General features: G+C 45.9%; 7 protein-coding genes across 7 annotated transcripts; 2 read left to right on the forward strand and 5 right to left on the reverse strand.

The window, feature by feature from the left end:
- Positions 1-812: 812 nt before the first annotated feature.
- DFJ58DRAFT_669916 (uncharacterized protein) lies at positions 813-1491 on the reverse strand (the record flags this gene model as incomplete). Its single annotated transcript, XM_041382820.1, has 3 exons — positions 813-1039; positions 1096-1309; positions 1360-1491. 3 exons carry the CDS (start codon positions 1489-1491, stop codon positions 813-815), a joined length of 573 nt encoding a protein of 190 aa, XP_041236850.1.
- A 1035-nt stretch (positions 1492-2526) lies between these two features.
- Positions 2527-3049, reverse strand: DFJ58DRAFT_669914 (uncharacterized protein; the record flags this gene model as incomplete). Its single annotated transcript, XM_041382819.1, has 2 exons — positions 2527-2656; positions 2706-3049. Coding segments are annotated over 2 exons (474 nt in total), but the record flags the coding sequence as incomplete, so codon positions are not given.
- A 494-nt stretch (positions 3050-3543) lies between these two features.
- DFJ58DRAFT_847119 (uncharacterized protein) lies at positions 3544-4151 on the reverse strand (the record flags this gene model as incomplete). The annotated part of the gene is made up of 3 exons (XM_041393406.1): positions 3544-3716; positions 3881-3988; positions 4013-4151. The coding sequence occupies 3 exons, from the start codon at positions 4149-4151 to the stop codon at positions 3544-3546; spliced, it is 420 nt and encodes a 139-aa protein (XP_041236852.1).
- A 4200-nt stretch (positions 4152-8351) lies between these two features.
- DFJ58DRAFT_719153 (uncharacterized protein) lies at positions 8352-9746 on the reverse strand (the record flags this gene model as incomplete). Its single annotated transcript, XM_041384576.1, has 8 exons — positions 8352-8475; positions 8533-8678; positions 8734-8862; positions 8916-9048; positions 9094-9200; positions 9302-9410; positions 9464-9607; positions 9658-9746. The coding sequence occupies 8 exons, from the start codon at positions 9744-9746 to the stop codon at positions 8352-8354; spliced, it is 981 nt and encodes a 326-aa protein (XP_041236853.1).
- Positions 9747-12155: 2409 nt separating this feature from the next.
- Positions 12156-15934, forward strand: DFJ58DRAFT_847121 (uncharacterized protein; the record flags this gene model as incomplete). Its single annotated transcript, XM_041393408.1, has 17 exons — positions 12156-12193; positions 12222-12232; positions 12281-12356; positions 12405-12503; positions 12555-12609; positions 12661-12750; positions 12797-13073; positions 13121-13542; positions 13652-13810; positions 13875-14000; positions 14052-14438; positions 14526-14555; positions 14587-14732; positions 14781-15115; positions 15163-15541; positions 15705-15769; positions 15816-15934. The coding sequence occupies 17 exons, from the start codon at positions 12156-12158 to the stop codon at positions 15932-15934; spliced, it is 2814 nt and encodes a 937-aa protein (XP_041236854.1).
- A 6150-nt stretch (positions 15935-22084) lies between these two features.
- Positions 22085-23918, reverse strand: DFJ58DRAFT_691103 (uncharacterized protein). Its single transcript, XM_041383383.1, has 6 exons — positions 23576-23918; positions 23338-23510; positions 23095-23284; positions 22972-23040; positions 22197-22926; positions 22085-22175 (listed from the first exon to the last, which is right to left on the reverse strand). Exons 1-5 carry the CDS (start codon positions 23883-23885, stop codon positions 22466-22468), a joined length of 1203 nt encoding a protein of 400 aa, XP_041236855.1. The 5' UTR covers positions 23886-23918; the 3' UTR covers positions 22085-22175; positions 22197-22465.
- Positions 23919-25013: 1095 nt separating this feature from the next.
- DFJ58DRAFT_847124 (uncharacterized protein) lies at positions 25014-25915 on the forward strand (the record flags this gene model as incomplete). The annotated part of the gene is made up of 5 exons (XM_041393409.1): positions 25014-25036; positions 25191-25229; positions 25282-25326; positions 25448-25707; positions 25896-25915. 5 exons carry the CDS (start codon positions 25014-25016, stop codon positions 25913-25915), a joined length of 387 nt encoding a protein of 128 aa, XP_041236856.1.
- Positions 25916-26195: the final 280 nt, after the last annotated feature.

The raw sequence follows: 26195 nt of genomic DNA on the forward strand, positions 1-26195 counted from the left end.
CTCACCTTCCCTTCAAAATTTTGATAAGGTATGATCACATATAGACTCGCCTTAACACATACTACAACTTTCATCAAGAAGTTCAATTAAAGTAATGACTTTCATTTTTTCCATATACCCACCAGATATATTGTTCAATTATATATAAGAATATTTGTTAGGTTTATGGAGGGTGCAGAGCATAGATGCAATACATATAGTGAGAATTTTCCAAAGAAATTGGCATTTGAGGACCCCAGACACCCCTGTATCATATAGAATTCAAGTGGTCCAAATCATCCTGTGGTACTCCCATAACATAATTCCCAATGGTCTTTGGTTCATGTATGGTCCATGGCCTTTGGTCCCCAAGCACAACAGGGAAAGACCACAGAACACCGGGCAGACCTGCAGAAAAGCACCTCTTAGGTGAAAACCTCTGTAGGTGACAATCAACCTAAGAGGTGTCTGTAAGGGGGTGACCAAAGTGCTCCAGTAGCTGAGACATAGGATCGCACGAGTCGTCTGAGCGGTGAGGCATGAACGACATGGGAGAGCAGGAGGCAACCACAGCTAAAAAGCCGTTCAACATCGACAGACATTGCTGTAAAAGACCATAAGTTGTGAGCAATGCCACGAGAAAAGAACTGACCCGGGATTGTGAGGTAGTCAAGTGCCATTCGAGAAAGAGAAGGATAGAGCGCACGATGTTTAACCCACCATGCGAGTGGGTCTTTGACGTCTTCGACATCAGTACTGAGGTAACGTTCGAGTTCATTCCATAGATCAGCAATTACTGGCGGTGCAAGTGCAGGCATGTGGTCAAACATGTTCTACAAGAGAGGGTCGGTTAGAGTACTGGAATAAAACAAATGACTTACCATTGAGGATGACTTGTTCTCAAAAAGGTTTACCATCTCATCAGTCTCCCCCTCGGTGTTATTGCTCGTCGAGTATGAGTGACTATACTTGTCGCGTACAAGTGACAGCGCAGTTTCAATCCAATCCTCCCCCCAATTTGCACGTTCGAAGTAAGACAGCTTGTGTCGTGGATGGAGAACTATAAAAAGATTTAGTTAGTAAGTAGAGACTTAAAGACAATGCTACTGGACTCACTCATTGTGATACGGTAAACATCTGAACTGTCTGTAAACTGGTAGTAGCGGTTGAGTGTTTTTTTGGCCAGTCCTGCAGCAGCATGAATTGAGGGTAGAAGTTTGTTGTTGAGCGTGTGTGTAGCAAGTGTCTGGTCAATAAGGTCCATCACTGGGATAACTGTTGCAAGGTTTGGTGTTGCACGCGAGAAGAACAGCATGGCATCCTTAAGGATCTATTGTGACATCAGCAATGTCACATAGTAACACACGCCGGTAGCCTCACCTTCAATACATCCTGCAACTGCTCGACAATACACCATTTGTTATCGCTCATCTCGAATGACCTCAAACCCAACTCGCGATGCTGTGTAATTGTGTCAATTGCCTTCTGATGCTGCAGTGCGTATTGCAGCATATTGAATGTGGAATTCCACCATGTCGAAATGTCTCGCGGCAGCATGCTAGGCTTCATCTTCAAGTCGTGCAGGATCTCATGCCAGGCGGGGAGAAGTTTTGTTGTAGAGTGAATTATCTTGTATCCGAGTTTACGAAGCTATTTGCCCCATCCAAGTCAACTGTAAGTTTTTGCATTGATTTTGAACAAACCAACCTTCACAAGCGCTAATTGAACTGGAACTATTGTGTTTTCCAGAACTTCACATTCATTGTCAGTCAGCAGTTCGGTTCTATCCACCAAACCCTCCATATTGTCCATCAAATCATCGTCATCAGCTTGGATGTCTCTGATTGTTGCATAATCTTTATCTTCAATGTTTTCACTCAGCTCCTCAAGTTGTCTCTTCAACCGAATTTTGTCTGCCGTCAGCGCAGCTGCTTCATCTTCCAAATCACCTTCACCTATCGCTTTGTTTTTCTTCACATCGAACTCACGGATAACCGCCTTCGCTATGAGGTTGACGGTATGCAGGAAGCACCGCGTGTGCGTTGCTCGTCCTCCAAACTCTGGAAGACTTGCAGCAAGTTCATCAATCATAGCATCATTGTTCGATGTGTTGTCGCATGTGATACAAAGAGTCTATATGCTCATAAGTTTCAATTCGTTATTCTTTTTTTTTGCTTACCTTCTGTTCTACTCCAAATTCTTCTAGGACATTCTGAAATGTGCCGGCAAGCTCTACACCTGTGTGAGACTAGTATTACAATATCAGCCCTTACTATGATGTTAGCGCTGCTATGGTAAGTGACTTTTACCTTCGCGACTTCAACTATATCTAACGGTAAGCATAACAGTTCTCCATTGTGCTCTAGATGTGCCAATACGGCTATGAGGGCCCTATGGTTTGGAGAGGTCCACCCATCAGTGGTGAAGTTGATTTTACCTTCGTACTCCTGGTAAGTGTTAGTTGGTGGCTCAATTGTTATAATACGAAGCTTACCTTTGTCATTTAGCAATGCGCTGATGAGTCCATGCAAAAACAAGTCGGACATCTCATGAGACGGTCGAAGGGGACGGTAAGTAATATTCCGGTCGTCCTGTTTTCATCAAAGACTGAAAACCTCTATCTTGCACTATTTCGAATGGACGCAGGCTTTCCGCCACCCAACGAACAATCTCGGCTCTGTCAAGCATGTCAGATCTCGGTCAAGACAATATCGAAATCGCCTTACTTTGTTTCAGTGCGTGTATGTTGACGATGAGAGTATGTGACCTTTCCTTTACCCTTTCTTTCAAATGATGCCGTGATTGAACCATTTCGCAGCACGCTGCCAACAATCTTTTTCTGGACCTCATCAGCATCTTTTGCTTGATCTGCAGCCTGCAGGACATCATCTCCCCAACACAAGCATGTATGTTTGCGCATATTTCCTGTCGAGCGAGCATCTCCTTTATCAAGGTAACGCTTCACTGTGGTCTTGCAACCTTTGGCCAGGCACCTGAATTCATGTGCACGCTGCCCATTCTGCTCAATGATCTTTGGAACTGGATCAAAGAAGGCATATGCCGGTGTAGAGACTCAATCCTGGGTAGCCTCACAATGGCACATATTGCAACATAGGTTGAGTCTACAGTATCATGCATGTAACACGACACTTGCGCAATAAACGCGACGTTCGCGCGACGCGCGCGACTTAGGCGACACTTCCGCGACATAGGCGACACTTGCGCGACTTGCGCGCGCTTTAGGCGAATTTTCCCGCGCCTAAGCGCTATAGGGCGCCTGACTTCCCACTGTGTTTTCCCATGTCCAACCAAGTTCCCAGGTATGCATTTCTCCATTTATCATTTATTTCAACATCGTACCATGTTTATTTTCACTTGGTACACATTTTTCATTACACATTTTTTACTTACACAACACACATTACGACGGACCACCATCATCATAGACAGTCACCATCTCCGAGTTTTTATTATGTTTTGAATAAATCATCGCAAGCCCTAGTAGCAGTTAGCTCTAGTGGCCATATCCGCATCAGTTGTCTTATCAGCATCTCAGTACACGTCTTACCATCTCACTATCGCTCGCATACCGCTTTCACCCAGTTCCGCTTTTCGACGCGCGACTTTCCCGCGCTTCGCGCGCCTATAGCGCCTTTGTTCCCGCGCTTTCGCCTTATCACGTGCTTTGCGCATTCCCCCTAGAGTTGACCAGTGGATATTTGCTTTCTCCGCTTCCCCTAAGGGACGAACATATCGCACTCATATTTTCCTCCCTTCAACAATTATATCAGCTGCACCCTCAGCTGAGTTGAAGATCCTTCACCGGTGAGTTCCAGTCTTTCATGAGCCGCTCTGTTCGTTTTCATTGAGTTTATGTTGTGTTCTAGGTTTCTAAACTTACTAAGTTCATCCTTGGCACTTTCTTCTTCAACCTCCGAGTCCGTCAACACAAGTTCAACACCATTATTCGGTTCATCCGGTTTATCACTGAGCAAGGTGTCTTCCTCCTCTGTGCAGACAACAGCTCATCGACTTGGCACAGCTGGTGATGACGCCGTCACAGAGTTATCGTTCGGCACCCTCTCCTCGCTGGTGAGAGTGTCTCCAGTGGGTAGGCTGGCTTTGGCCTTTTTTGGCCATGTCTTTGTGCTATTGCCGAGTCCTGTCAGCATCAGGTTTTCGTTTTTTTGGATGTGTCTTCAAGCGCAGCTTTAGCTTTGGTGGAGATCTTGGGTACTTGTTTGGCAGTAGTAGGATCATCCATGGTCACAGTGAGAGTTAGGTGAATGATATTAGTGTGGTCTCATAAAATATCGACGGGGCTTGCCCAAATGTACATTAGAGTTTTCATTGACATTGACATGTGTAGAACCTCTGAACTCTTGTTGACAGATAGTTACTAGGCCAAATCTTTCGAAACCCTGTGCCAAGGGTATGGGTACGGGTACACCAACACTAGACCCCTACCCGTACCCCGGTGATACCCATACCCCGAACCCGCGCGGGTTACCCCGACCCATGCATTTGCCTATGCAAGGCAAGTCAAGCGACACGTGATCAGAGAGATTGGCAAGAGCGGAATCGATTGCACCAAAACTAGGATATAGCGACTAAAGTGACTCCGACACCAGCAAAGGTCCAGGGAAGGAAAGTACTGTACTGTATGTGCGATGGGTCATTTTATCATACTGCGTAAAAGTTCGGGAATGTGTAGGCGAGAATAGTAGCGACACTGATGGAGGCACAATGTAGCGACAGGTAATAAGACATGCAGCGCAGCGGAACATGAGGATGCATGTAATAAGACCAGCAGAGGTAGGTGGACATAGGCAGGACATGGGAGGACGGAATACCTAGGTGTCGGGCCAGGCAGTGCTGCTATGGGAGAAAAGCAGTTCCAAAGTGGATAGCTTGGGAGCTGAATAGCGCTGGTGACTAGCGCTTTACTCCTTTCCTCAAGGTAAGGCAAAATGTGCCTATGACACTCATACGCGCCTAGCGCTGGTATGATTGTCACACTGGGATCTTCGGAATTAGGAAGATACGAAGATTTTACATTGCAGACATTGAACGAAAGCCCATGTTCCATCACTTGAAGTGATGCAAAAGCAAGGTTGCGCTGTACTTTCGACATGTCGACGAAAAAATCCCCACTGTATGATTGGTTCGTCAGGAAATTGCAGAAGGATGCATGGAGGGGTCGGATGGGGGTAGATGAGTTGGTGGTACCGCTGAGGAGGGATCCCATGTGTTCTATTATGACTTGCACTTCGTAATGCTCGCCTGTGTCTGGAAAATGGCTCCGCATAACATTCAGGGACTCCAAAGAGAGAGGTTCAGCTGCACCAAGGATTTGCCCCATCACAGAACAAAACCTCGCTAGTTGTTTGTGCTGAGACGGGGTGTGCGTAGGCCTATCCTTTCGTATGATCTCTGTCAAAATGAACTGATACATATCAAATAATAAATTTTCCCGCTTGGTGTGGTGTTCAAGCTCGGGCTAGCCTCGCAGAACCCCATTTCGCTATAGGAGTCAAGCAGCCTAGACATCCCCATCAAACCCATACACCACTTCCTTGCAAAGTCTTGACTCACTCGACTCACCTGTGTCGCACCGGTCTATGTCTGACTCGGCCGATACGGATCCGTGGCCTCGGTCTCTCACAGAAGAGCCAGGGTTGTCTTAACCTGTCCCTTGCTCGTCAGATCGGCCATCGCGCACCTCAGCTGACCATTCCATCCCATTGGTACCAAATCCTCCCATGTCCTACCCATGTCCGCCTATCTCCATTGGTGCGTTTTAAGCTCATTTTACTGTTACTGAACAAACAGCAGGCGTTATTACATGTATTCCCATGGCCGCAGCACTCGCGAGCCTTATTACATATCGACCCGAGTACCTCGCGTTTCGCTACTACTCTCGCCTGTGCGATTCCGGACATTCACGCAGTTAGATAAATAGGACTCAAGTTCATATTATCCCTTACTTCCCTTCCTCGGACATACCTGGTACCGTTGTAGGAGTCACCTTATTTAGCCCTCGATTGTGCAAATTGATCCCCTTGCTTTTTATCATCGGATGTGCCTAGACCACTCTAAGTGCACTCTATCTAAGGCTTCTTTACCTAGGCCTTGTAAAGATCCGGACCGCTACTGGTAGTCTTACATCGGCAACCCATACCTAGTCTTACCTCGTCATACCTAGTTATACCTGGACTCTCTTTCCTCAGCCTAGACTTACGTGCCGCTCATCGGCATCAGACTCCCCACCTTGCCTCGGTATCTCGCATCGGCATCTCGCATCGGTATCTCGCGCCAGGTGTACCATCGGTATCCTATATCGCGTCGGACATTTTTGGACTCGGACCTTCGGTCGGTCAGATATCTCGGGCCATAGAGCTTAGTTCTTCCTTTCTCTTCCCTCGCACTATTCGAAGGAAGTGCTTCAATAGCAGTCCCCTTGGGTTGAAGTACTGCACTCGCACCCATTTGGATTTAGTAAGTTAGTTGGTATATCTAGCTGATTACTATTTCTTTCACCACATCGGCAAGATCACGGGACGTGACAAGACTGAAGGCCTTGATTGGAGATAAACCAGGAGGGGGCGCTTTGATGTATCTGCAGGCGAGACACGCCCACTCGAAAAGCCCATCAGCTTTTTCAGTGAGAGTTGTGAATTCTCTATCCCCAAAATTCGAGAGCCCTTCCAGCTCCTTCAATACGTAAGTACAGATGTTCGCGCTCTGCAGTGGCTGATGAGATGTTGTCCATGGACATCCGTCGAATATGCTGAGCACCTGCAAGCTCAGCTTCGATGTCATGAAGGGGACGAGAAGTGATGATAATCCGGAAGTTGGCTGGGAGTTCGGAGATTCATTGAAAACCTAGTTTGCCTGCAAGAATTTGGAGGAGGGGGAGCCGTGTCTCAACTCTGCCGCTCTCGTCCAGTGCATCTATCACAATGACGACGGGTCTTACAATCGATGCTGAGGGTTTCCTCAATGGTTTCATGAGAAGCTTGTCCCACTGCTGGATGATATCCACAGTAGTCTTGAGCGAACTCGCATCTTTAACTGCCTCTGCCAATGCTCGCCTCATCTCCGGATCACGGTCAGCCAGGTCGTGCGCAATGGTAGAAAAAATCTTTTCATGGTGACAGTCGGCATCATCAGGCATTTGACTGGAGAATGACAAAGATTTAGCTACCTTTATCTAATATATAATATTGAAAATATGTATCACAATTATAGATCAAATGATATAGGAATAGATAGGTAGACTTCACTGGTGGGATCTCCCAATGCTGAAATATTGATAGGCCTATGGCACCAGGTTGTGATCTGCCAGCACACTGTCATTTTATTATAAAATGTATCTACTCTTACATAGGTAGCTTCCAATGGCAGACTCCATAATCACTGACTTTGCTCCAAGGTGTGATATTGTCATAGCAACTATTAGCAAGATGCTGATGTTCAACTGAATATGTCTGGCTTTAGATAGCCAGCTTTTGATGGTGAAATATATAATTACTGACAGTGTGCCAGGGTATTATATTGAGTGGTAATGGCATACCAAGATGTTGATGCATGATCAAAGATGTCTGGGCAGCTTTCAATGGCAAGACCTGTAATTACTGACAGTAGGACAGGGTATGCTATTGAATCATCATAACATATCAAGATGCTGATGTTCAACTGAATATGTCTGGCTTTAGATAGCCAGCTTCCACTGGTAGGATCTAGAATCATTGACAGTATGGCAGGGTATGCTATTAAATCACCATGGTATATCAAGATGCTGATTTGTGACCAAACACATCTGGGCAGCTTTCAATGGTGGAACCTATAATTGCTGACAGTATGGTAGGGTATGCTACTGAATCACCATACCACGTCAAGATGCTGGTGTTCGACTGAATACATCTGGCTTTAGATAGCCAGCTTCCAATGGCAGGATCAAGAATCATTGACAATATGGCAGGGTATGCCATTGAACCTTCATGACATATCAAAATGACAACTTACGACCAATCAAGTCCAAGTAGCTTCCAATGGTGGGATCTATCTTCACTGCCAGTGTGTTGTTGAATTGCCAGGCCATATCAAGTTGCTGATCTTCGGCCAAAGACATCTGGATAGCTTCCAAAGGCAAGATCTATAATGGCTGACAATATGGCAGGATATGGTATTGAAATATCGCGCCCCATCAAGATGATGACTTTCGAGTGATCACATCTAGGCGGCTTCCTATGACAGGCTCTATCACTGATGTTAACTGAAGATGTTGTATCACATAGATGGAACATTTATCGATTGCATTATGATTCGCATACCCTTATAGACATATATGGCTATGATACAATAATGAATTACGTAGTGTCAGTACTTGTATTTGCTCGTTCTCGCAATGCAGCTCGTTTTGCGCGAATTTTTGACAATGTGCTGTTCTTGCTGATACTGCGCTGTGAAGAGGATGAGTTGGGAAAAATTCGACTGTGTAAGTTGTCAATTGAGAGATTTGTTGTGAGGTTGAAGATACATATTACGAACCATGTCCACCATGTCATCAACTCAGCTACTTCCTCACTTTCATCGGGATCCTCCAGCAGGTCGAGAATACTGTGATAGAAATTTTCGGAATCGGTAACCATGTCTGTGCGCGAGAATACAGACGACAAACTTAACGAAAATCGAACCTAGAGAAAGAAATATCAGCGGAGGCGGGTATACAATATGAAATTTTCTGCATGCCTGTGTGGCAATATAGGCTAAAGATCCTTTCGTTACGGACTTCATGCCGTGAAGGTAGGCATTGCCGGAACATGTAGCTTTGGGCTCCCTATCCATGGAGCTCGGAGACGTAAAAACATGTTTGAACCCCTACTGAGAGATAATATGTTGAGTCAGATCTTTATTGCCAACACTGCACTTACAAATACGAGTATCTTGCTTTTCAGCAAGCCCTTCCATGGATCCTCAGGATCGTAATCACACCCAGCATACAAGAACATGGGCCACTGGTCTCCACGAACTGCGGTTTCACCGCTTTTGAGGCTCTGCTTGGTTCTGGATAGTGTTACAAGGGTTGGGTGATTAGATGACAAGACTTACTCTGCATTCGACCAGTCAAGCCCAGTGGGACAGAGCAATGCACTGGTAACCTCATGATTGAATCCACGATCAGACTTGATGTTTCGGGAGAGGGGTGGGATGACAGCCTGTCCTTTGGGCACAAGCCATTCGAGGATGGCGCACCAGAAGCACCTTTACCTAGCTGCAAAGCGCTGAGTATGACAACCTTCCGGTATGGAAAACTGACCAATTCTCCCACATGGATAATGTCTTCCTCCTCGCCATTTGTCAGACGGTCTAGAAGTCCAGGATACGAATCTACTAGCTCAATAAACACCTTGTGTTCCTGTCGTACGCTACCATAGTCCTTTAAGCGCTGGCGGTATGTCATTGTCACGATGGTCCTCACTCTGCTGGATAATCCTCGATGGGAGAGTCCATCAACTCTTCGAGTTGGAGTATTCCTGTAGTCAGAAGTGCAGGATAATTGCAGAGTGCAAATACTGTCCGGCCAAAATGGCGGCCATGAAGAACAAGCGGATTAGATGAAGTCCTGACGAGGACAAGTCAGGAAGGCTGTAGCTCACCTGAAAGGGCACTTACGCCTTTTTATGCGGTCCCAAACGAAGGGCTGAACCACTACGCTTGCGCGAAGGATTGCTGGGAGAGGGATGGTTCTCGTCACTACTCATACTAAGTTGAATAAGCGATGTACCATTAGTAGATGTGGGGCTTTATATGTGCACACGGAGATGAAAAATCCTCGCCGTCCGAGCACCATAAATATTGTAAGGATAAAACTGCACCTTCCGAGCGCCATAGATATTGTAAGGATAAAACTGGGCCTTCCCAGCGCCATAGATATTGTAACGACAAAAACTGGGCCTTCCCAGCGCCATAGATATTGTAACGACAAAACTGGGCCTTCCCAGCGCCATAGGTGCCGTAAAGTAAAGCAAACCTCGTCATCCTGTTTACCTGACATGCGTAGTCATCGTTGCATGTAGATACATAAATGATATGCTTACAATTATGAGGTATTATCCCCCGCGGGACAGCTCAATGAGCGCATCTTTGAATGATAACCTTCAACTGGGGGAGCGCTTATTAGTAATTAATAGTATATGCAGTACAAAGCATACTGCTAATATACACCACATGATAATCGTAGCAGGGAGTTTTTTTATTAAGTGACTATTGTATAGGTATTAGTTTCTAGTTGGTGAAGTGTTGAGAGTTGGGTAAGTTCGAAGTCATTTCTCCAGGTTCTAGTTAAGTGTAAATTCGACGGCCCATAAGTTAACCAAATGCTTGATTTTCAAAAAAAATCTGTGCAAGTCCAACAACACAATTTATATAGCTAGACTATCATACTAATACTAGAGTGAAGTATGATGGAAGTTGGGAAGAGGATCGTTGTGTGAAAAGAGCGTGCTAATATAGTGAACAACTACATTCAAACTCAGCCGGCAATTCCCCAGCGCCACAATTTCAATTACCGGTCAGGCGCTGCCGGTAATCGAAATCGTGGCGCTGGGGAATTGCCGGCTGAGTCTGAATGTGTATACTCATTCAGTATATCAAGGTGTCCTTCGCATAATCACCTTTTTTTCTCTCCCAAGTCTGGGCATGAGTCTATATTTAAATGTGAACATGTAGAGTAGTACATGTGATTCGTGATAGTATGTGTTTAGCTCTGGCTGGCTGCACGTTTCTAGTCCTGCAGCAGGGCCTTTACTGTCACCACCCAAAGCGATTGTAGTAAGCCAGGCCACACTATATTGTGTGGGCATGACTTTAATTCGACAAATATAGTATATGATAGAGGTCTCGGTCCACAATTCCCAGGGACTCAATGCTGTTGCACCGTCAGTCCATTGTGCAACTGAAAACCACAGCTCGCCACAATATTATCTAATCCAAAATAGTGATTCACTATAAATACTGACTTCGCGCTGTGACAATCATACCAGCGCTAGGTGCGTATGAGTGTCATAGGCACAATTTGCCTTACCTTGAGGAAAGGAGTAAAGTGCTAGTCACCAGCGCTATTCAGCTCCCAAGCTATCCACTTTGGAACTGCTTTTCTCCCATAGTGCGCTGCCCGGCCTGACACCTAGGTATTCCGTCCTCCCATGTCCTGCCTATGTCCACCTACCTCTGCTGGTGCATTATTTTTCATTAAACGTCGCTACTCATCAGTTGCAGGTCTTATTACATGCATCCTTGTGTTCCGCTGCGCTGCATGTCTTATTACCTGTCGCTACATTGTGCCTCCATCAGTGTCGCTACTATTCTTGCCTACACATTCCCGAACTTTTATGCAGTATGATAAAATGACCCGTCGCACATACAGTACAGTACTTCCCTTCCCCGGACCTTTGCTGGTGTCGGAGTCACTTTAGTCGCTATATCCTAGTTTTGGTGCAATCGATTCCGCTCTTGCCAATCTCTCTGATTGTGTGTCGCTTGACTTGCTTCAAGTGAACGTTGCTAAAGTTCCTTCATAAGTTTGATCTTCGCAATGTCAGGATCGCTGTTGGTAGTCGAGCTATAATCTAGTCGCTATCAGGCATTCCACTTGCACTATCATACCTTATCCCTCGCTTTCCCTTCTTTTAATTTCTTCTCGCTGTCGCTAGTCGGACATCGCATAGCGCTATCACATAGGACAACTTGCATAGCGCTACTTACTTATATGCACGTTTCTCTGTCGGAACTCACTTGTCGCTAGTCGCTGATCGCTACAAGCGCTACTCATTAGTTTTTGGTCTTAGGTCACTATAGGTTATTAGCCCTTCGCATCATCGCTACCCTTGCATATTTGAAGGGAGTTGCTTCAATAGGCGTCCTCTTGGGTCGAATATTACACTCGCGCCTATTTGGATCAGTAGCGCTAGTTTCTAACCAGCCTAGTCACTATTTCTCTTACACAGCGCATTAGCAGGTCTTCTTTCTCCTCCTACTACCATACCTCGACACCATTACTACTAGTATATAACGTAGAGAACATAGAGTCTAGACTATCGAATAGACATTGAATGTATGTGAAAAATTAAGTTGGTTGTAACGCTGAGGTTGATAACAGACTATACAGAACCATGTCCAAGCGTGCCTGGACTTCACGTTGGATCCAGAGGTGACGAACCATCTGCAAAGTGACACAGGACTGCTGAAGGTAAGTTGTATCATACCATCAAGATCGTTATTGACGAGCACAATATAGGGGATGATGCATTACCACCAGCACTGTATGATGCTGCTGCATGGGACATTCTGACACAATTCCTTACTTCATCTATGTCAATGTCTGAGATGGATGACATGCTTGTATCTTATCTTGGCGATAGATACCATGAAGATGACTGGGTGGAACCTCGACGTCTCTTATTCTCCGGCGATGGAAACGACGCTGAATCTTTGAGGAACCTCAAACTCCTCAAGGTAAAGTACGTGCCTGATTCACCAGAAGATTGTTCCGTGGGTACCTCTGCATCAAGGACCAACGGTTCCTTGTCAAGCTCGCCTGTTCGAAAGTTGCTTATGCGACCAAAAGTAAGTAACAGTCATGGCTGGTAATATTTGTGAACTAAACAGCAATTGTAGGCTACAAATTCTACCTCCAAGATTGGGGAGGAGGAGATGGAGAGTGTAGATGGACACTCACGCATTCGAAAATCGTATAAGCAACCCAAAGTAAGTGAATGTCATGGTGATATTTCTGTGAATTAAACAAATTCAGACTAAGAATTCCTTTATCCTCGATATGGCCAAGGTTGGGGATGATGATGAGGAGGAGGAGGGGGAGGAGGAGGGGGAGGAGGGCTATGGGGATGGCACATCTGTGGGGTCTGTGATGGTTACGCGCTTGGCAAGACCGTTGGCAACACAGAAGTTAGCTGCAACCTTCGACGATATGGCCACTCGGTTTGAGCAGAATCAGCGCTGCTCGTCACAAGGCTGCGAGAATGCCACTCACGGAGTTCCCGAAGCCAGGATGTATCTGGTTCACGTTCAAAGTAGGTTTACTTCTCGATCACGCAGTATATTGCTAATTTTATCGTAGGAACTACCACTGAATATGTCACCTCACACCTTCGAAAGAAAGGATTTCCCGTGACCGTATCAGCTTGGGCAGCTGGCCAGCTGTACGTGGTGGCGGACAGTCCAAAAACAGTCGCAAAGTCCTTGCCCCTCTCACTTTACCTGGCTGTAAAACAGTACACTCTCGTCACGGAGGAAGAACGTGGAGCTGTAGAGCGTTCACAGTCCGAATTTCCTAACCCAGCGTGGGTGAGGGTTAAGAACGGCCCGTACAGGGGCGATACAGCGCTGGTCTTCGAACAGTTACCAAATGGTATCGTCGCGATCTTAATTGTTTCGCGAGACATGCCCTATGCCATGCCTGGCAGAACTCGGGCGTTGGTTGAGCAATCTCGCCTCCCAAAGAACAAGACTGTGTCTGACGTCATTCATGACGATCAAGTGGTAGGGTGGAAGTTTAAAGGTGAAAGCTACTACATGGGGCTCCTTCTGAAAAACTTTTACCGTGACCGACTAGAACTTGTCACATCTCCTCATATCAATGACATTTCAGTTGCACCTGGAGTCCGGATGGGACAGAATCTTCATGAAAGAAACTGTGATAGCATTTTCGATGCAGTTCCTGCGCGTGGGCGATTCAGTCAGGGTTGTCACAGGCTCTCTTCGTGGAGAGCTCGGGAAGGTTGTTTCTACTGACCATACTGTCGGTTCAGTATGCTTGGAATCCGCCTTCGATGGGCATATAACGGAGGTAGAAGTTCCTCTGCAGGACATAGAACACAGTCTTTCGAGTCGGTGATACTGTAAGAATTGTGGCCGGCTCATATTTTGGCCTGGAAGGGCACATCATCCAGATGCGTGAAGATATATGTCATGTTTGTCAATACGGTACCAATGAAGAGGTAAATCTCTATTTTTAATTTTGAACTATCTAATACTCGAGTTGTGCATAGATTGAAGTGTCAAAGTACTACTTAGATGGGCGTCCATTGACTCACACACTTACCTCACGGTTGCCAACACAGCAATATTTTGAGCCCTACGAGTCTGACTCAATCCAAATCGGGGATTATATAGAAGTTCAGGGGGGAAAGCACAAGGGGAGACATGGCATCGTGGACTGGTGTGCTAAGGGGGACACTGATATCTGGTTCAAGGATATTTTCACTTCGAACAACGTAGAATTGTCAAGCATATCAGTTCCTGCTGCAATGGTTCAGCAGATGGATATTACCAAGACAATCCAATATACGAAGGAAAGGGGTTATGACGTCAGACCTGGAGATGTTGTGACAGTCGTCCGTGGGCCAGAGTATGAGGTGAAAGGGGTCGTACAACACGTAGATTTTCCAAATGCTCACTTAACCCTGCTGTGGGAGGGTGCATTCATTCATCTCGACTTGAACTTCATCTCTGACTTGCTATAGATCAAAGTTCCAATTGGATTTGTCATGAAAGTACGCAATGCCTGACTTGGATCATTTTAAGAAAGAAACAGGCAAAGAAGTGTTTATTATTTCGGGCGACCGGAAAGGCTCCCAGGGAATGCTTCATAGTGTCGGCCTCGAGACTTGCATCGTTGCCGTGTATGGGCAGAAGCGCATTGAACTCAAACTCTATGAAGTTGCCACCAGGTGAGTAGCAAATATTTTCGTTGTGATTCAAAGGTTCACGACTTTCAGATATGGAGTGAGGTTAAACAGGGTGATGCTTGAAGGCCCGGATATGACTTCCTTCTGCGAAATGCGGAAAAGATCATTCTTGGCACCGCCACCTTGTAGCATCACCCCACCTGTCGAAACATTACCCTCCAGCTCTTCGGCTTCCATGACAGGTCCCATTCCCTCCTCATCTAACGTGTGGTCCTCCTGGTCTGCACACCCAGGGGGTGTCGATGCAGCGCAAGACCCATTGTTGAGCATCCAACCCAGCTCATCAACACTCCAGCCATGGAGTGTCGATAAAAATGACACCCAGGACAGCAACGACGCTACAGCAGAGAAACTCCGTGACAGTGGTAAGTCCTCATTCGAGTTGTTTTAATCTCTACTTATTTTGTCACAGGTCCATTGCCTTGGTTGAGGGAGTTCTCTTCATTGTTCAGGAAATATCATGCGATGTTGAAGGTGTCGCCGAGCTTTGACGGATCGTTATCCAAGCAATTTGTATCAACCTCTTGTCCTGACCCTTTCTGCGGCGATAATGGACCTGCACCCGAGGATTTTGTAGCAGCATTCTGCACATCAAATGGTGCTGGTGCTGCAATGAAGCACTATCATATCCCTGCCAGATACCTAAGTCCTGCCCCTCCACGGAAGAAAAATCAAGAATGCCTTATTCTAGATGGCCCTCATCGTGGACTTATCCGAACTTTAGTGTCGTGTAGCGCCAAGCACGCTAATGTCAAGATCAATATTATGCCTACGGCCGCTGTTACTCTACGGTTTGACCAGAGATGTCTGGTGGAACCAATACGATCATAGGCTGTACGGTATTATAAACTTTTGGGACATGTCTATGTTGTACCTTACCGTTACCAATACTCAGGCTCTTAGTACATATAATGTGAGGACTCGAGCTTGAGTACTTAATATTAATGTCATTAGCAAATTTTCCTTGACGTCCCTCGGGGATCTTGCAACTGCAGAGCGTGAACTTGTTATGGTGGATTGTGCGTACTGGCTTTTTATTGTATACTGAGAACGTTCTTTCAATAGGCCTGTTTGCGCAATCGTCCTTATCTCGGAAATGGACGGTTGAGACACGAATGTATGGTCTGAAGCTGCCTGTCCCCTATGTGGGAGGTGCCAGTCAGTTGTACAGAGGTGTCGGATAAAGGGGCAAGGTAAGGCAATTCATCACACCTTCGTCAATCTACAGATTCTCACATGTTTTCCGGATAGGCAGAGTTCTGTGCAAAACCTATGTGACTTCCCCTTGTGCGCGATATTCTGGATAAACAGAATGATCTGTGATTTGCATATGGTGTTACAAACTCGGGAAACACATCCAATCTAAGCAGGTAATGGTCCAGATTCTGCAACTATCCTGCCCAGCCAGCTTCAGATGACCATCATCATCCGTGTTGTCTACCTCGACGGATTTGCCATTCATAGTGTAGATTCTGATAGATGGTCGGTCCAGAAGATAAGAAATGTTGTGACCCAGAATTTCAGAGATTGCCTGGCTTGGTAGCTTTGGGGCCGTATAAGATCTCACAAAGCAAAACGATTGCGACAGTACTGATGCTACAATCAGGATGAAGTAAGTGCAGGATGAAAACGTGAAGAAATACTGTCTATTTGCAGAGACGATGCTAATATAGTATTTCCTGAGTTGCTACTGTAAACACAATACACTGGCAAGGACTCACCTTTGGTCGGCTTTTGTACACTACACTGAGTTCAGAGCGATGTCAATTGAGTCACATATGTGAATAGATACTACATGATGGTTACACTGGTAGCAAGACAGTCACTGGGAATTACAATATTAGCACAGTCTTGTCTTTCGTTTGCTTCTGCAAATAGACACAATGTGTCTCTTCGTGTTCTCACTCTCGATAGTGCTGTGTACAATTGACTGTGAGCAAATGGATCCATTCACAAGTTGAGCACCGTTTTTCCTAGTGTCAGTCCTTGAAAACCATTAGTAAAAGTAGTTGCATATGTGAGTCATAGAGATCGATTAAATGTACTAGTACTAGTAGTAGTTGCGTACATAGATTATCAAAAAAAATATGAAATATGTACATTGAAACTACAAAATACTCAAGCTTGCTGTGGACCACAGCGAGCTCAAAGGTCTCAGCAACGTGCGGCACTGACTCGGAAAACAGCCATGTGATTATTATTAAGAGTCTATTGTCGACTTACATAATTGTGGCGACATACATACATGTGGACTACATCTGGCTATTTTGGGCAGTGCCAGCAGAGTCTGATTCTCAATAGTCAGTCAGTATATAAACCCTTCTCGCTCGTCCTGACACTTCTTTCTCACTTTGTTTCCTCCCACCTGAACATAGCTGTAGCCTTACTAGCAGTATTACTATTACTGTAGTTGTAGCCTTACTATACACTTAACGCTAGGGACTTGTATAGTTTTTCATTGAAGCTCAAATTTTCTCACAAGTCCAAAGATGTAGTGCATCTACGAACTTCAAATCACAGCCTCAGTACCTCGTGCATGACGTGTTCATACACATCATATGCTGCAACACAGGTCACATCTGTGACTTCAGCTGATGTAATCTGAATGAGCTGGCACTTGACTTAGTGCTGTAAGTGTCATAATACTACCAGAAAACTACCGGCAATACTCACATCCCAAATTAGTTTACAAATCCGCCTTACATGAGCGGGAGGTGCATCAGAATCGGTGAGAATGCCCTTACGCCCAGCATGATCAACATCTCTGACGTCATATTGACTTAGACCAATCAAGCTTGGATGGCTTATTGGGGTCAGTATAATAATCTCAGCATATCTTAAGTCATTAGCTAATTTTGTGCAATGTGAGATATGCGAGGGCACAAGTTCGAGATAAAGTCCTTCATATTTCAACATGACTATCATAGTCTTATGATGGTGCGTTTTTTTTACTACAACTTCAAATTATTCAAGTTCATAACTAATGTTAATATGATCAGTCATACGACAAAAGTGTGTAGGACGGTCAATCTTCGCAGGAGATATTAGCCTGTGCATTTGTGTTCAACTTTGAACACCTACCTCTATGAGGATAGTACATCGCAGGTACGCAGGCTCGACCAAAGAACTTCTCGATATTTACTAAATGAAAGATCAGCCCTTTAAACTTTCGATAAAGGGAAATGGACAGACACATATATCCACAACCGCCACTCGCACATTCAGCAACGTATTGCCCTTCACACACACCCCTTGTTTGCTGAAATATCGACACTTCGACGTATCTTCCTCCCCTGGCGCAAAGGCAACATGGGTAGCGGAATACATGCACATCGCGATAAGCCTTGAATTTCGAGGGGTGAATCTTGCGCCCTTGTCGGGTGGTTGGCCTGTAGTTGAAATGTGTGAGTGAGCGAAGTTATTCTTTCTGTGAGAACAACTAACCATTGAAATGTTGTCAGTTCTCCTGTTTGGCCATGGTAATGAAGTATACCATGGCGTGCAGTTAAAATTGTGACAAGCATTTTCACAACCTTATGGTCGGCCACAAATTCCGTTCCTTCGAGGCTCGAGTGTGCAGGAGAAGATGGGAAGGACATTTTGGGGCACACAGGGTGTCCTGTGTGCATCCAAGAAGTGTAAATATCCCCTCCTTGCATTCGCATCAGCCGAGCGCCATCATGTTCCTGGCTATATATGGCAGCAATGGGATCTTTGCAACCCTCACTGGCTACCACTGTGCCATAGCCCGATCTACTTTCGGGAGCGCATCAACCGGGCTGCATAATGCTGCAGCACCATCGTGTTCCTGGTCATATACGGCATCTATGTAATCATCACAATCTTTGGCAGCTATCACCACACCATAGCACCAGGGATGCTTTATTTAATTAACCAAACTCTTGTCGCTGCAGAGCAAGTGGTTTCACACTCCCGCATGTCAGTGTCTGCTTATACTTGTGTGTGCAAGCACTCTTTCACTGCCCAAAACTACTACAGCCAACACCAGGCACTCGTGTACTCACACAAAAAGCATCTGTCGTTGGCGATATCGTCCTTCAAGGACTTCGTGAGTCACAGGAAGAAGCCGCGGATCTACAAGGATGGGACCGTCCCTGCTGGTGAAGCCAATGCTTTGCCAGACATACCTCATCTCGAAGTGTCGACGTCACTGGCCGGCCCATCACTCCCTCCCACAGAGTCGCTCCCTCCCACAGAGTCACCCCCTCCCACAGAGCCGCCAAGTCATGATGACGTCGAAGATGGGAACATTGACGAGAGAGAGGACATGAGTTTAGCCCAGTGCAGACCGAGACAGCCAGAACCGGCAGCTACCTAAGAGATTTCGGGATATACTTCCCCAGCCTCCACCTGCCGTTCCTGTTGAACTCGCTCATCAACTTGCGGAATCTGTGGGTCATCTCAGCATGCCAGCCCGCCCGGCCTTACCCATGCATACGGTGTTTTGCACTCCCCCAAACATATTCAGACTAGTTCGCCAATATTTCTCCTTGAAACCACCCTCCCACGATCCGGAACAGTACGTGACGATGGCAGACCTCTCTTTCATACCTGGGACCCCTCAAGTTGATGAAGCACCCAAGGATCTCCCTCGCAGCAGTCATCTCTATCACCCATATCCCAATTGATCCTCCTTCCAGCTTGGTGACTGGTATTGGAATAAGGGAGTACAAAAGTCGCAAGGCGACTATAAGAAACTATTGGGGATTGTGGGCGATGAATCCTTTAATGCTGCCGATGTGAGCTCCATGAAGTGGAAGAATATAAACACTATCCTCGGTGCGAATGAGTATGATGAGGGAGACGAAGAAGAATGGGAGGATGAAGATGCTGGATGGCATAGAAGCTCGATCTCCATCAAGGTGCCTTTGTCACGCACCACTGAAATCCCAGGCACTCGTGTCTATGAAGCGGCCGCTCATCTGTACCATCGCTCTCTTGTTGCCGTGATATGGGAAAAGCTTGCCAATCCCCAAGATGACATGCTATTTCACTACGAGCCATACCAGCTGCGTTGGGTCCCTCCCCATCTGGATGCCGAAGTCACCTTATATGGTGACCTGTACACCTCCCCCGCCTTCCATGAGGCCCATACTGCACTGCAAGAATTACCGGGGGAACCTGACTGCGACTTACCCCGAGTCGTAGCTGGCCTTATGTTTTGGTCTGACACTACTCAGCTTACTTCCTTTGGTAATTCTAAGTTGTGGCCAACATATATGTACTTTGGCAACGAGTCGAAGTACCGGTGTTGTAAGCCATCATGCCATTTAAGCAATCATGTGGCGTATTTCGAGATGGTATGTCATTTCACAGTGTGGGCTCGACTACATGACCTGATATCGTGTTACCAGCTCCCAGACTCATTCAAAGATTTCACGGGTAGCAGTGGCATGCCTAGCGATTGTTTGACGCACTGTCATAGAGAATTTTTTCACGAGCAGTGGAAAATTTTGCTTGACGACGAGTTCCTCGAGGCATATAAGCATGGCATTGTGATCTGCTGCTGCGATGGCATAAAGCGCAGATTCTACCCTGAGGATATTTACTTATTCAGCTGATTATCCTGAAAAGTGAGTGAATGCAGCGTGCGATGAACATCATTAATTTCATCTCATCAGAGTACTTATAGCTACAGTTTGAAACCTAGGAGGATGTCCATGTCCTCGCTGCCTTATCATGAAGGATTGGATTCAGAATATGGGAATGCCTCAGGATAGGCAACAACACACGACTCTGGAACGTGACGATGCAAGAAGACGAGTGTCATATACCATATTCCTGGGTACAGATCTGAAGATCCGGATCTCAGATCCGATCCAGATCCGATGGACATATCCGTCGTCCGGTCCACAGATCCGATCTAATCCTTGTTTCATGTCCTGTTCATATAACTCTAACTATTGTTCATCTCCTTTCAGGCATTCCTGTACACCGGTATACCAGTTATCCTTTACTTCCATTATGCTTACTGATCCTGCTACACTTACTGATCCGCTTTAGCTTAGACTTCATTCCCAGTTATGATACATTATCCGTCCGACTTACCAATATGCTGTACACATACTTTGCTTATACTTCGTACATAGCCTCGCACCTTTGCGGCAAAAGCAAAGGGAGTGCAGAAGGGCAAAGACACTGCTCACCTTGGTCGACCAGGGGTCTTGGTTGAGTCAGAGATAGCTGTCAAGAAAGTACTGTGCAAAAAGCTGTTCAATTTTCAGACTTACAAATTCCATGCCTTGGGAGACTACGTATTGACTATCAAGCGGTATGGCACATGCGATTCGTACAGCACAGAACCGGTCTGTCCCTCACCATACCTGTACTTCCCTTGCTAACTTCACCAGGGTGAACTCGAACACCGTTTACCCAAGGCTAGATATCTCCGTACCGATCGCAAGACCTTTGTAAAGCAGTTGACTCAGATTGAACGCCGGCAGGTTCGTATTTGTCGGATAGGCGACAGAATTATTCATCGCCCCCACATTTAAATCACGGAATCAGCAAGAAACCCGCATGTTCACCATCACATTGGCATGACGCAAAAGTATCCTGTTAAGACCGTGCTCAAGTAGTATCGGATCCGAAGGGCTTCGGCCTCAGCTCGTGCGCTGTGCCCCTTTCCCGAGTCTTGCCCCTTATTTCAGAGTGCTAGAGTATCATGTATATTGAGATGGATAAGTCTCGTAACGGATCCGTTAGGGCTTCTGGATATCGAACATATATAGTAACGGCTAATCCGGATCGGATCCGAACTAGAAACTAACGGGCGAGGACTGTCCGAAGACAGAGATGGATATATAGACTATAGGAATCAATCCTAAGTCTCGGAGTTGACAAGAGTATCATACTCAAGTTCGGACGGGTAATGGAGGGACTTAGAGTCCAGACAGAATGAGTGCAATCTAAGATGATATTCGAACTGATCTACTACAGCGCATGTACAAGGGTTTATATACTACAGATAACTAACGGAATGATCAATAAGCAAAGGTGCGAGGCTATGTACGAAGTATAAGCAAAGTATGTGTACAGCATATTGGTAAGTCGGACGGATAATGTATCATAACCGGGAATGAAGTCTAAGCTAAAGCGGATCAGTAAGCATAATGGAAGTAAAGGATAACCGGTATACCGGTGTACAGGAATGCCGAAAGGAGATGAACAACAGTTAGAGTTATATGAACAGGACATGAAACAAGGATTAGATCGGATCTGTGGACCGGACAACGGATATGTCCATCGGATCTGGATCGGATCTGAGATCTGGATCTTCGGATCTGTACCCGGGAATATGGTATATGACACACCTGTGACTCCCACGTATTGCCTCTAATTAGATGTGATTATAGATAGGGCTAGCACGTCTAAAATGACAGAGTTCCAGCGTTTCCAAGCCTCCTTCAATAACTCTTGGATGACCTTCAATAACTCTTGGATAAAGAGTGACTTTTAATAACAGTAGTTCTAGGTAACTAAGCGGGACGTCGGCATTAATGTTCCTGGCTTCGGCTATCATGCTCCCGCCATGTGAACCTTCGTGCCCACTGTCGTACATGATGAGCTCCTTAAACCATGCATATTGACAGCGCGTTTTTACACATTGGTGGCGCGTTTTTTACAGTGACAGCTACTAATCATTCAGATATGTACAGATCCTCAGAATATACATAAAAGAGTAGCAGGGTGTACTACTCGCCCTTGTCCTCTTCCTCATCAGACGACTCAATGAACTCCGCACTTTTAGGAGCCTCACGATGCTGGGCACTAGTATTCTTTTTCACCTTCTTTGACGGCCTTCTGTTCTCTTTGTGTGCCTGTCCTGTGGTAGGTGGAGCCTTGCACTTGCGAGTGATTCCAGCGTCGGAGCGCTTCTTGTGTGGCTGCCGAACAACTTGCCCCGCCGAACGGCGCACATCAAGTTCAGCACTGTGAACCTTGACTTCGGTTGGAGTGAGAGCAGCCCAGTAACATGTTCGGTCCTTGAGCGCATCACGGAGCTTGCGAATTTCACCGACTGTCCCGATGTTTGAGGGACTGGTAAATTTGACACCCTGGGGCCATCCTACTAGCTTGACCGCATATGTTTTGATAATTGCCGTCTCGTAGTTGTTGTAGTTCATTGTGATGTCTCTTTTGCCAGTCATTGCAACTGTAAAGATGTCAGACAGCACTAATGCACACTACTGTCACATACCCAGTCCTCGGACAATCAATTTTCGAGCTTGCTTGCGGACCGTTTCCAAAGAGTCTCGTTCATTGAGATCTGAAAAAGACTGAATAAGAATAAGATATCACTGTGAGGAGCCAGATGACTTACTTTGATTCTGCGTGCAGGCCCATTGTTCGTATTGTCGGAGAAAATCGGCCATTGGAGAGTCGTAAATGTCCTCCCAGAAGTCTTCAGAATTGTCAGTACCGTGCATTGTGCTTTGAATGGTGTCATTAATGTGACCCCGAACGACAAATAGAGTCCCATAGGTGCCTGTGTGAATACGCAAATCATCGAGCTTCGAAGTGAAAATAAGTTCAGTAGAATACATGTGACAGGTGGAGAGCTCACCTCCTTGACCACCCTTTCCGTCGTGACTAAAACATCTCGTGCAGTAGCCATGTTATTTGCTCGCACGCTACTTACCTTTTGTTCACGGTGTTGACTGAGAGCAGCTATATAAGTGGCCTTTTCACCCTTTGTCAAATCTTGCATCTGGGGTCCTGAGCAACCATCTTGCGCAGCTCGACCAATGTGTACCGAAGGCCATTAGGCTGGCCTTGTTGCAACAGAATATAAGTATGAGAACAAGAGCAAGCAAAGGAATTTTGCGTACCGCTGTTCATTTCCTTAGCTTTGGCATGAATTAAGGCGTTATTGAGGTGAACCTTGTGCGCCGTGCAATACTTGGTCGGATGACTGATTATGTCGTTGATCTGTTTGGGAGTAACATTGTGAGCGAGTGAGAGCAATTCAACTCCGTTTTTCTGTTCTTGCAGATGTTTGGCAACAGCATCATGTAAATGCTTCGTAATTTCTGTCCTCTGGTCTTTCTTGATTTTCCGAGAGGCCTTCTGGGCATCTGATAGCCGAGGCGGTGGGGTCCGGCGATGGATCATGGGACGTGTCGGGTTTCGCGCTGCCCAGGTGGACGAATTTGCATCACGGAGGGGCTCTGACAATGACTCTTCACCACCAGGTGACGATGCGCGAGAGGAAGGTGTGAGTTCACGTGCGTCAGGTGAAAAATGAGAGATGACGGGAGTAGGAGGCTGTGGAAGGGCCGGGCCATCATTGAGGAATGCTAACTCATCACTTGTCAGCGGCATCGAGTATAATGATGGGTCCTCCCAATTGATACCGTGCCAAAGTTGGGGTGTATGGCTTGATCCTGTTTTTTTCAAAGGTCAATACAAAGAGTGGGAGATGCACATAAATAACACTGCACCTTCATTTTCATTGAGCAACCCTGCGAGATATTCAGGTCCTCCGCCATTGATGAAATTTCCATTGGTATTAAAGTCATCTTCAGAGAAAATGTAGCTCATAGTTGTCTGTGTGGGTAGGAGGGAGTGTCGTTGTGGGGATGCGATTAAAAAACAATATGCTTGCTTCAGGAACCTGAAAAGCATACCTATGGGATTGATGACGCCACGGCAGTCAGATCATTGAAACCCTACAAAAAAGCATATCAGAGTCAATAATAGAACAACTTGAATAGAAAAAAGATGCTTGCCTTGAGAACCTAAGAATCACGCCAATGGAGTAGGACGAGGTCTGGAACATTCAGACGGGGTTGTTGTCAGCTTCCTCGGTTGCACAGCGGCAACTTTGTAATTTCGGAAGGAAGTTTTCTGATGGGGGACATCTCTGCTGGGATGACCTTGTCGCAATCCCTTGATCCAACTTGAATGCCGATGGTGTATAACATTGATTGGGGGCGATAACACACATCTCTGCTGGGATGACCTTGTCACAATCCCTTGATCCAACTTGAATACCAATGGTGTATAATGTTGATTGGGAGCGATAACACACATCTCTGCTGGGATGACCTTGTCGCAATCCCTTGGTCCAACTTGTATACCAGTAGTGTATAACGTTGATCAAGGGCGATAATGCACATCTCTGCTGGGATGACCTTGTCGCGATCCTGACTTGAATCCTGATGGTGTTCGGTCCCGGATAGTTCCGCGTATGACATTGATTCAATGGGGGTGATCGCTGTCTCATTAACATTCTACATAATGTACGACGGGGGAATCCCAAGGTAAGGGCATTAATATCAGATCAAGGAAAATCTCATGAACCGTTTTTTTCCCCTCAAATCTATGGTAAGTCTCGATTTTGGGACTCACAGTCTGCTCACAGTTGTATAATATTCACATACATTCTAAGGCTAATCCTGCTGTTACTCTGAGCAGGCAGTGCGTGGCTACCAAGTGTTGGCTTGAGAAGCCAGGGTAAGCTTTCGCCTTTGACTGACACTGAGATTGTACTTCCCTGCTATTTCAGAGTTCGAGACACGCAAAATGCAAAGGCATGCGTTCGGATGGCGAGGTCAGTCCGGCTCTCATTCTCAAATCAAAATTTCGTGCTTAAATACATTTTTTCAGCAAGCGGGCCAGGTCAAATCACTTTTGTTTATTCCGTCTCTTACTCTTGCTGACTGCACTCATAGCCTTAAAAAAATACATGCCCCTGCAGAGCCAACTATACACATCCCTTTGGTCAGTTTGCCCATGCTCGACGGTCTCAATTCTCGCGATATCACTCCTGAGGTCGATGATGGATCTCTACTGACTATGGAGAATGACTTTCCCTGTTCCTGCGACACACCAACCCTGCAAGACATTGAGAACATGGCCAACCAGTGGCAAAAGGGATGGGCCCGGAAGTCTGAACATGCATGGGATGATGCGTATGAAAACCTACTCAAAGGTGCGCAAAAGAAGGGAGGACTAGAGACTATCATTTTTCTTGACGAATGTGGTGCGCATGCTTGTGAGGGGAGGGGACTTCTTGAATGTGTGCAAAACATTGTACATACCAGCTGCCCATATTTCAGGGAGCGCCTCAAACATGATATTATTCTACTGCATGATTTGCTCATTTGTATTGTTTTGGAGGTCAAATTCTTCGAAGTTAAGGTAGCTAACAGTAAAAATAAGTAGTTTGACTATATGATATGTCGAGCGATTATAGTGAATCCATAGCGAATTGATATCGAACACATAGCGAATTGATGGTGAACACATACCAGAATCCTTACATTATAGCGAACACATAGTGAATTGATATTGAACGCATGGCGAATTGATGGCGAACACATAGCGAATGTCATTGTATCTCTAGCATGTTGCACTACCATAGAATTCTAAACCACCAACTGTGTCCAAGGTTAGGTCATCTGTTACACTGAATGTGTG

This window comes from Suillus subalutaceus (assembly GCF_016647625.1).
Source record: "Suillus subalutaceus strain FC151 chromosome Unknown DFJ58scaffold_202, whole genome shotgun sequence".
In the NCBI taxonomy this organism is placed as follows: Eukaryota; Fungi; Basidiomycota; class Agaricomycetes; order Boletales; family Suillaceae; genus Suillus; species Suillus subalutaceus.

Excerpts from the sequence above, each read along its gene's own strand:
- DFJ58DRAFT_691103 (XM_041383383.1), bottom strand. The coding sequence starts at position 23,885 with ATGATCCATCGCCGGACCCCACCGCCTCGGCTATCAGATGCCCAGAAG. Across the intron at positions 23,285-23,337 it reads CGGAAAGGGTGGTCAAGGAG|CTCGATGATTTGCGTATTCA; the intron begins GTGAGCTCTCCA and ends TTCACTTCGAAG. Across the intron at positions 23,041-23,094 it reads GGCCTGCACGCAGAATCAAA|ATCTCAATGAACGAGACTCT; the intron begins GTAAGTCATCTG and ends AGTCTTTTTCAG.